General features: G+C 44.5%; 2 protein-coding genes across 3 annotated transcripts in view; one reads left to right on the top strand and one right to left on the bottom strand.

The window, feature by feature from the left end:
- Positions 1-9,770, top strand: part of LOC102976685 (nucleoside diphosphate kinase, mitochondrial-like) — a 16,683-nt gene extending 6,913 nt beyond the window's left edge. The window contains 3 exon segments of the mRNA XM_055083846.1: positions 3,959-4,074; positions 4,077-4,559; positions 9,598-9,770. Coding sequence (XP_054939821.1) covers positions 3,959-4,074; positions 4,077-4,559; positions 9,598-9,770 — 772 coding nt within the window.
- DAB1 (DAB adaptor protein 1) overlaps positions 1-11,152 on the bottom strand; it is a 294,648-nt gene that overhangs the window by 216,984 nt on the left and 66,512 nt on the right. The gene's annotated exons all lie outside the window — the stretch shown is intronic.

Here is an 11,152-nt window from a genome sequence, read left to right as displayed (position 1 = left end):
CGTCCCCTGCCTCGGCAGGCGGACTCGCAACCACTGCGCCACCAGGGACGCCCTGGACCATCCCTTCTTATCCTCCAAGAGCCATCTGCTCGGGCATCTCATCTTCATGCACCTCCTTGCGCACACCTTCTCTCATATCACTTACGTTCAGCATCACACTACAACCGCCTGCACCTTGATCACCTCTGTAGGGGACACACCCAGAATAGAATCCAGAACATGATCAATGCACAGCACATGTTTGTTAAGATAAGGCGTCCACTCTTTCCTGAGTGCTCTTTTAAGGCCATGTACTCTGGCAAGTGATTTCACGGCGTGTCGTTTGTCTAGTTTTCATGATATCCCCATTTATTGATTTCCCTCCCCATTTTATAGAAGAGGAAACTGAGGTCTAGAGGAGTTAAGACGGAGAGCTCAAATGAGGCAAGACTGAGATTCAAATCTACGGTTCTTTGATTCCAAAGCTATGTCCTTACCCTTGAGGACTATGGGAGGAGTGTTCAGATAAGGCTACAAGGAATTCTGAATCCACTGTAGGCTCTGGAGACAAATGCACCGTGTCACAGGGTGTTGGCTGGGGCCACATGGGGAACACAGTTCAACTGCTAGTTCCTCCTTGAGAAGGTGAGCTCCAGATGGCACTGCCCTTTCAGAATCACCCTCTCCCACACAGCACATTGCACGGGGCCTGGCACAGACTGAGTGTCCCATGGGGGCTAACTGGACAGAGCAAGCTGGATAAGTGACTAGGAGGTAAAGGGCAGAATGAACTGAAGGGATGGGGAAGGTCGAGAGAGGCCATGAGGGATGCTGATTCAGGGAGGAAGTGGCATTATTAAGCTCGGTGTCTCTGGATTGACTGGCATTTACTGAACACCACTGTCCTTAAGCAACATCTGGAAAGCCCAAACCATATGCTTTAAACACACTGTTTTTTTTAATTTTTTTTTCTGCTTAAACGCACATTCTCCTTCCGTCGCAAAGACAGTTAAATGAATCGGGGGAAGTCCGTTCTCTGTACTGCAAACTGGGTATTTGCTGTAGTAAAATCATGGACTGAAAACCGTCCCTCTACTGTGGCGTGTGCTTGCTGCCGTCAATAACGTCTCTTACCTAATCACAAGGAAAGACGGATGCCTGGCAGTCAGCTTCAATGCCTCGCCACACTTTTGTTTTGCGAGCTAAGGGGATCACCCTGTAATATAACTCCTATCTCCCGTCACTGAGCTGAACAGCTCTGACAGCTAACATCTGGCTGCTTTATTTGACCTTAATCTGCTCCTGAACTTTGATTACTGTTACTGGATAACCAGCAACGGCAAAGTGAGAGAAACCAAGGAGCGTAATGCCTAGTTCGCAACACACTGCCCTTTTACTGTTGTTTAATTCAATGGCTTGTCATTGTTCCTCTCCTCTGGTCCCAATACCTGCATCCTCCATTTTCCCCTCATACACACCAGGCACTCCCTCAACCTACCTGGTCTACTGTGAAATAGACACAACACAATTTTATAGGAAGAGGTCTTTATATGATGATGGAAAAGCTGCATAGCTTGGACTAAAGAGCCCGAAACTGAAATCTCGGTTTAGCTTCTTACAAATGTTGTGACCTTAGTCAAATGAATTAACCTCTTTAAGCCTTGGTTTCCTCATTCAGAAAACTGAGATGACAATGTCTAACTTCTAGGATTATGGTGAAGATTAAATGGGAAGATAGAAAAAAATATCTGAACCAGTGCTTAAGAACTTGACCTGTGGGAGCTGCTCTCAGCACTAGTATTAATATTAATAAGCATTATGTTGCTAGTCATCATTACTGTGTGATTTAAAGACATTCAATTTCCATTAATATTTTAGGGAATAATGTCTATTGCTATAATTCGAAAGCATAACCAAAACCATACTTGCAAAGGACAGTCATTTAACATTTTCCTGCCATAAAACTCTTGAAAATAAACTGTGCTACTGAATAAAAATAAAACTCAAAAATAATAAGTAAAACAGTGCAGCTTGCATCCTGGGAGGTAAAGTCAGCAGGAGCTAGCATACCCAGCTTGGTGGGGAGCATGGGAATTGAGGGATAGTAGTTTCTTGGTAAATGTTCTAAGAGCCCCATGTCTTGTAGATCACTGAGTCTCATCAGCAGTATACCAAAGGCCTCATTCATCAACTTGCCATCTCAAAAAATCATCTGCATTTCAAGAAACACTGCAAGAAACTGTACCTAACCACACACACACCCATATACACACGCAGGTAAAAGTTCATCTCAAACCAACAGGCTTATCAGTAAATTTGATGGAAACACCATGTGACTGCAGTCAACTTCACTGGGTTTTGGAAAGAGGGCAAAAGAGAGAGCATTTACATTTTAACAGGCACCGAGTCTAATTACCAATAGTAAATATTTAAAATGTACAAGTGGGGCTTCCCTGGTGGCGCAGGGGTTGAGAATCCGCCTGCCGATGCAGGGAACACGGGTTCGTGCCCCGGTCCGGGAGGATCCCACGTGCCGCGGAGCGGCTGGGCCCGTGAGCCATGGCCGCTGGGCCTGCGCGTCCGGGGCCTGTGCTCCGCAACGGGAGAGGCCACAACAGTGAGAGGCCCATGTACCGCAAAATAAAATAAAATAAAATAAAATAAAATGTACAAGTGGGGCGAAATGAAATGGGTTTCACTGTGCATAAATACACGAACGGTACATTTTACTACCCACCCATTAAAGTGAAAACATCCATCTTCATCACATCAAGTTCATAACGTTAGACACTGCCATTCTAATCTGGTATCGATAAGAAGGAACAGGCCTGGAATTTTACACCTGGGCGCATTTCATTTTGTTTCTCCTCAGTGACAGAATTCGATATGACACAGCTCAGAGTGACAGCATCAGGCTGGGACTGTCACCTTAGGGGCTTATACATCTTTAAAATTCTTACAAAAGTGAAAATGACTGACAGCAAAGCAAAATGATGCTTTTAACTTGAGTTGGAAGATCAGAAAAGTCAACGAAAACACTCAGGGTTCATTTAGGCTCTTCAGTGAGGGAGCTTTTAGAGGAAAGAGCTGGAGCCTCACAAGTGATTCACTGCTGCAAAGCGGTGGGACCCCACTGGCAGTCTGGAGGGGAACCTCTGCACAGAGGCCGTGGTGGGAAGAGTGGTGGGAGTTATGCTGAACTCTTTAATAAAGGAAGATTTTTCTCTTCTCATTTTATCAGATGTAACATGGTGTGTAGGAAGGAGTAAGAGGTACCCATTCACATCCTCCTTGCCATTTTACAGACGGGTGACCTGGGAGACAACTGTTGGGTGTCTCCCTTTAGTCATCTGCAAACTAGGGCTACAGAAACATGAATCTCAAAGTGTTGTGGAAACATCCAATAAACCTAAATGTCCATCGACAGAGGAACAGATAAAGAAGAGGGGGTGCATTTATAGAATGGAATACTACTCAGCCATAAAGAAGAATGGAATAATGCCATTTGCAGCAACACGGATGGACTTAGAGATTATCATACTAAGTGAAGTCAGACAGAGAAAGACAACTATCATATGATATTACTTATATGTGGAATCTAATAAAAAAATGATACAAATGAACTTATTTACAAAACAGAAACAGACTCACAGATCTCAAAATCAAACTTTCGGTACTAAAGGGGAAACGTGGGGGGAAGTGATAAATTAGGAGATTGGGATTAACATATACACACCACTATATGAAACAGATAATTAACAAGGACCTACTGTAGAGCACAGGGAACTCTACTCAATATTCTGTAATGACCTAAATGGGAAAAGAATCTAAACAAGAGTGGATATATGTATATGTATAACTGATTCACTTTGCTGTACACCTGAAACTAACACAACACTATAAATCAACTAGACCCCAATAAAAATTAAAAACAAAATGTATGTGGGCCTCCATCCCTGTCTCCCTGGCTGTTGGGCAGGGCACACCCCTCACTATACTCAGCCCTTGGCCTGGGGCCCCAGGTCAAGCCTGCTCCCAGCTTGGGAGGGCCCTCTTGGATCCAGGAGCAGACCCTGGTGGTGGTGAAGCTAGATGAGGGCAGTGGCAGCTCCCTGGGGATGGGATCCGGCACTTGGAGAGGCTGGGCTTCCTGCTGGTGGGGATGAAGGGGCTGCAGGCCCCAGAGGGCATCCTTACGGAGCACCACCCTGAACTGCAGAGACACCCCTGCTACCCAGCCCTCATCAGCTACCTGAGCTCTGGTCCCGTGGCAGCCATGGTCTGGGAAGGCCCCAATGTGGTCCACACCTCAAGGGCCAGGATACAACACACCAACTTGGCCGAAGCTGCCCCCAGCACCATCTGGAGAGACTACGGTGTTCACGTCAGCAGGACCACCACCCACTCCAGCCACTCTGTGGAGGGGGCGCAGAGAGAGATCCAGCTGTGGCTCCAGAGCAGTGAGCTGGTAGTTCCCAAACTCACCTTCTCTGCGTCACAGCACCCTGTATCCTGCCATAAAATCACAGAGCTGGGGGAATGCCTCCACCCTTTTATTTTTCAAATGGCCACACACTTCGGTAAGGGGAACCAAGATCAGGAAGTTAGGGGCAGGAGTTGGATAATGGCAGCAATGGTTACAATATAAAAACTAAAATATAATCACTGGTAATATCACATGCGCATGCCACTTTGTTATTTACAAAGCATATTCATATGGACTAATTTTTTATTCTTATCTTGACAACACCCTATGAGACGGTCAGGGTAATACTGTTACTCCCATTTGAAACAAGGGGAATCCAGCATTCAAAAAGGTACATCAGGGCTTCCGTGGTGGCGCAGTGGTTGGGAGTCCACCTGCCGATGCAGGGGACGCGGGTTCGTGCCCTGGTCCGGGAAGATCCCACATGCCGCGGAGAGGCTGGGCCCGTGAGCCATGGCCGCTGGGCCTGCGCGTCCGGAGCCTGTGCTCCGCAACGGGAGAGGCCACGACAGTGAGAGGCCCGCTTACCGCAAAAAAAAAAAAAAGGTACATCAACCTTCCCAAGGTTAAGTGGCTCATCAGTGGCAGAATGTGGACTCAAGGCTGGATCTGACCTCAGTTTCTACCATCCTACACTGAGCTACAGAAAAGGTAGCACTGCGGTCCTGAGGACCTGGTCTGGCCAGTGGAGACTGGCAGGAAGAGGGACGGGCAGGAGCCGGCCACAACCTGGAGAACGAGGGTGCAGCAGAGGCGGCACGTGGGAGAGGAGTCCAAGTGTTGGGTGAACTGTGCTGCCAAGGGCCCAAAATAGAGGATCTAGGGCAGTGAGGTCCAAAAGAGATCCAATGTGCGCTACAGACGTAATTGAAAATTTTCTCCTAACCACATTGAAAAAAGTAAAAAGAAACAGGTGGAATTTTACTAATACATTTTATTTAACCCCAAATAGTATCATTTCAACATGTGATCAATGTAAACATCGTTAATGAGATACTTCACACTCTCTTTGTTATGTACCGAGGTGGTGAAACCTGGGGTGTGCTTCCAGTACATCCCATTTTTGACTAACCACCTATCAGGTGCTCCATGGCCCGTCCTGGACAGTGCAGATCTAGAGGCCAGGCAGGGGGGCAGGGTCCTGACCTCTGGGCCCCGGGCAGACCCAAAAGGAGGAGAAGCAAGACAACACTTTTCCTAGAATTCACTTAAGTCTACCATCACGCAACACGCAGGCTCCACCCAGAACCCCAAAGGAAGTCTGTCACGTGGGCCACATCTTCCTCTTTTCCCTCCCTGGGGAAAGAATTAGAGAGGAAGCAGAAAGTACTAAAAGAGCAGAACAAAGCTTGTGCTGAATTATGTTACAGGCCGGTGACCTCTTTCCGACCCTGTTGCTTTACCTATAAAATGAGGTGATTTGACTAACCTAGGGACCTTTCCATTATTGCACCATTTTTTCTTTCTTTGGTTGTTGGGATAGTTAATTTTATGTGTCCATTTGCCTGGGCCATGAGGTGCCCAGCTGTCTGGTTAAACATTATTTCTGGGTGTGTCTGGAAGGATATTTCTGGAAGAGATTAGCATTTGTGTCAGTAGACAAGTAAAGCCGACTGCCCTCCCTAATATGAGTAGGCATCTCTCCATCCACTGACAGCCCAAATAGAACAAAAAGGTAGAGGAACAGAGAATTCGCTCTCTGCCTGACTGGTTGAGCTGGAAGATCCGTCTTCTTCTGCGCCTGGAGTGAGACTTACACCATCAGGGCTCCTGGTTCTCAGGCCTTAGGACTAGACTGCAACTACACCACCAGCTTTCCTGGGCCTTCAGCTCGCAGATGGCAGATCATGGGATGTCACAGCCTCCATGGTCATGTGAGCTAATTCTTTATACATCTCTTATTATATATTTATAATGATTTACATATACAAGTATGAGATAGATATAGATATAGATATAGATATACACACACACACACACACACACACACATATATACATATATTTCCATATGTCTATATCCTATTGGTTTGGTTTCTCTGCAGAACCCAGACTATTATACTTGTTAATTCACCTCCTCTTCCAAGCGCTTTCTCCCCATCCCCCCACCACCTTTTCTCTCCGGTCCTCTTTCTCTATAAACTTCCATCATCCATTGAGTGTGTGCTATAGGCAAGCCCTGTGCTAGTCACTGGGGGCTTAGAGATGAGTAAGACAGTCCCTGCCCTCAGAAGTTACCGCAAAGTAGAGAAACGGATGCACAAAAAGGTAATACAGAGGGATACAAAGTATAACGGGATCACCAAGGACAGAGCATGCGATTATCCTTTGGCTTGAGGGGGATCATAAACAGCCTCATAGAGGACAGGTTTTGTCTGTCAACCCCCAGTTATTAATTCATCATTTCTTTTGTCAGTTTTCTTCTCCAGTGTAACCAAGAGCCTTCCAGTATGGTCACAATGAGTTCCAATACAAAGCAAAGAAACTTGACATTGCTGTTGGCCTGCCCAGCTTTAGAGGAAGAGGGCACGGTTTCTGTTTCAGATTAGAAAAACAAAATGAAACAAAACACAGAGTGAAAGTTATTTGAGGATTTGTGAGATCTGAGCATCAAGGGCCATGCAGGATTCCAGACTGGGGGACAATAAACTAAACAACCACTTGTGTAGTGCTGACCTCCCGGGACCCAGTAACAATCTCTCTCATACTCCAGTTGAGCCTGTGAAGGTCCAGTTATCCCCCGGAGACTATTAGAGTTGGGATTTGATCCTGAGCTGTGATCTCACAGCTTCCAGTGCCGTGATGGATGCATGCTATTAGCTTGATGTGAAACATGTAAGGGAAAAAGCAGTTTTCCCAATCAGATGGAGGCTACAAGCATTCGGGAAGAATCTGCAAGTAGAAACTTAATAAAAACAAAAAACATTTGTTCCCTGGAGGAGTTGCTAGAATATACCAACTGTACTGGGGCTGTGGAAGAAGAGGAAATAAATGCACCACCCTGGAATGCCAGCCCTGCCCTTGATAGCTTCGCCTGAAAACTCTGCACCGTGAATTAGGTCTGATATTAGCTTCCTGAAGCCAGAAACTTTCTGAGCACATAGTCTTTGAGGTTTGAAAAAATGTCTTTGTGTTGGCCCATGGATTTTGTGTTCAAGCACCTTTTATAGAAACCTACCAAATCCCCATTAATCCGGTGTCTACTCAGCTCTGACGATCTCTAATAATGATTCTATAACCTTTCTGAGAAGGTCATCCTGCTCCTAATGGAAACACAGTAATCACTGAAAGTAAAGGCTTGCCTCCTTCCATCAAGCTTATTCCTCCCAGCTAAACCTAGGCAGACCCACACCTACTTTCTTCCTTCTGCACAAATTCAGCCTGGTCCTGGGGAAATGTCCAGGGGTTTCAGAAAGTCCCTTTTTGGACCAGCCCAGGCCAAGTCCAGACTAGTAACTGTGTGTGAAAAGGGTGAGTGGCAGTGAAACACCTGTTTGTGATCAGCATGGGCTCCACAAAGGGCTCCATGGGAGACCCCTCTAGGATCTGCAGTGCAAGGCCAAACTAACTGGAGAGCCGTAAGTCAGACCACAGCTGGTAGATGAAAAGGAACTAACCAGAATAAATTTCAGAAAGAGATGCCCTTGACCTACTCTTAGCATTTTACATTTTACACATTAGCATTTTACACATTCCCACTGCTGTTTGCATGGGGAGATATGACCACTTAAAGGAGAAGCTAGGAATGAACAATGACCTTTAAAAGTCTAATACATGGGCTGAGGTTTTATTCTTCAGGTTACTAGCTTTGTGACCTTGGAAAGGTTACTTACCCTCCTGATCCCTTCAGATGCCTCACCTATAAAGTGGAGTGAATGTTGCCTCTCTGGGATTGCTACAAGGATTAAATATATATGTACGGCCTCCAGCATGGTGCCTACAGCACACCAGGAAGTCAAGTAAAGTGACTCCTTTATATAATTATATGTAAATCCAATTCCACCAACATTTATTAAGGTTATGGCACTATGTCAGGCTCTATAAGGAACATGAAGAGTTACAGATGTGGCCTGGATTTCCTAGGATAGTGTCATTTTCAAATATTCTCTTTAGTTTCCCTGTAAGGAAAACATGTTTTTATTAGATGACGCATTGCCAATTTTGGCTCTGGATTAAACTGTCAGCATGCATTCAGACAACCAAGGTCCCTGGCCTCAAGGAGTTTTCAACCTAGCTTGGGAAAAAGGCATACTCAGAAAAACCTATAATAAAGTGTAAGATCATAAGATACAGTGACTATATTTATACTCATCCCTTTTATTTATATACCACTTCATCGTTGACAAGATATTTTTATATATATTTTCTTACAAGATAACCTTGCAAAATATTCTATTATCCCCATTTCTACATATGAGAAAATGGGGATCCAGAAAGGGTTTGGACCCAGAGTACTTGACAAATGGCAGGACTGGGGTTTCTATTCTGATTTTCTTTCTTCTAAAGCTGGTTTCTCTTCTGATTTCCTCACTAAAGAGGCTCCAGTAGAAATTCAGGCTGTGTATATTTCATCCACTCATTCATTCAATAGATATTACCTGGGCCTTCTCGGGCTTTCATGTCCTCCTATTATGGTGAAATTCTCACTCCACCACCCAGCGGAGCCTTTAGGTCTTGTTGCAGGAGAGCTGCCTCTGCTTCATGGACTATAAAATGGGACTTCTCAGGCTGACACAGATAATTCATACTGGAAGAATGCCTAAGAAAAGAAACTAGCCTTCATAAAGGAGTGCATCACTTTTAACTTCCTCCCTAAATACCTCTTACTTCCTTCACAATACTTAAATGACCTAGTATCTTAATGGACTTCTTACACCTCCTCTAAGATAAGAATATTTAAATTAAAAACTATGTGCTTTAGGTTCTACACTGAAGTGCATTAAGGAAATTGACTTTAACTCTAGTACCGCTTGGTCAACCTCCTGAGGCCTATGGGAAGGTCAGCCTGCTACAATGGACCAGGCAAACCGGGTCTCTCCATCAGCAGTGGATACACAGGCCCTGAGTTACACTTCCCTAGTGGTTCAGAAACGACATGGAGTTAACTCCAATTTATGTCACCATATTCCTTAGCTGTAGGAATCCAAAGAGAAAACATGATGAAACGATTTGAAAACACAGAAGCAGAGCACCGAGACACAAACAGGCCGGGTACATGGAGCAATATCACAGAAAAACAGCTCAGAAGATATCTGGCAAACTTCCAGGTTCATGCAATCACAGCCATGGAAGAAGCAGGCTGGTAATCATTTTTTATCTTCCGGATAAAATGATTCATCCTAAGTCATGGTTCTGATGGTGTCACTGTCTTGTTTAGGGACAGCGACCCCTCAATCTGAGGAATAAATTATTGCATTTGCATGCAAACTCTTCCAAGATCTGATCCCATCTACTAATCCCCCCTGATATCCAGCTATCCCTCCTTATATAGCTCACATTCATGTTGCCTTGGCCAAATCACCATTCATTCATTATTCATTCATCCAAACATGGGTACAGGTATCACACACTGAGAGGCACTTGGGATGTAACAGGAATAATAATACCTGGCCTCTGGGAGCTCACAGTCTAGAGGAGACACATAATTACAGAAGAGTCACAAGTACCCTAATACAGCCCCATACCATGCTATAGGAAAGCAGAGGAGGATTTCTCAAAGAGCTGTCTGAGCTGTGTTGTGAAAGTCAATTATGTATTCACCAACGGGACAAGGTTGGGGGAAGGCATTGAAGGCAGAAGACACAGCATGTGCAAAGGCACTGAGGACAGAAAAAGCATTCCCTGGTTTTGTGTGCTATGGTTTAAAAGCCTTTATCTACCTACAATATCTTCACTACATCTGCCTCTTAAAATCTTACCCATTTTGTAGGAAACAGCTCAAACAGTATTTCCTACAAGTAATCTTCTTTGTTTACTATTCTGGGCAAAATTATCTTTTCCTTCTTTTTTGCTCCCATAACCCACATTTTAGCACCTTGCACAGTCTGCTCTGTGTTCACAATGACAGGAAAACAAAGTAACTGAGTGTTGTGAAGAGAGCTGGGTAAGAGAGTAGATGGCAGAAGAGGAAGAGCTGCTTTGACACAGCAGCTCTGGCTGAGACAAAATATGCTGGGGCTTTAGCCCCCATTCCTCTTCCTCAGGATGATGGCAGCACAGGTGTGGGTGAGGGTTTTACAGAGCCAGATCAGTGTCCTGCTCTGGCCTGGAATTATCCAGGGTAAAGGTAAAGCTTTGCTGGGGAAAGACATTGACAAAACCATTCTTAGCCTGTAAATAACCTAAGTGAATCATATTAAACTTTCTTTTTTCTATTACATTGATATAAGACAGTCTAGGCCCGGAGAGTGGCAGTAAATGGGAGTTAATATGTTAAACTAGGAATTCCAGGGTTCTGGACTTTTATAGATTGGTGAAATTTTTAATAAATGAATAAGCAAATGCACAAGAACCATTTTAGGGTTGCTATCTTTATATTTTACCCACCAAGAATATGTTTGAAAATATATCTACTATGACTGTTGTTTCATAAAAGAAAGGCATTTGAACACTAAAATGTGGAAGGTTTGTCTCAAAATAAAAGATAGCCTTTACATCCAATCAATACGGCTTTTTAAAAAATGCACAA

This window comes from Physeter macrocephalus, chromosome 4 (genome assembly GCF_002837175.3).
Source record: "Physeter macrocephalus isolate SW-GA chromosome 4, ASM283717v5, whole genome shotgun sequence".
Classification (NCBI taxonomy): domain Eukaryota; kingdom Metazoa; phylum Chordata; class Mammalia; order Artiodactyla; family Physeteridae; genus Physeter; species Physeter macrocephalus.
This window is presented reverse-complemented; position numbering and strand designations above follow the sequence as displayed.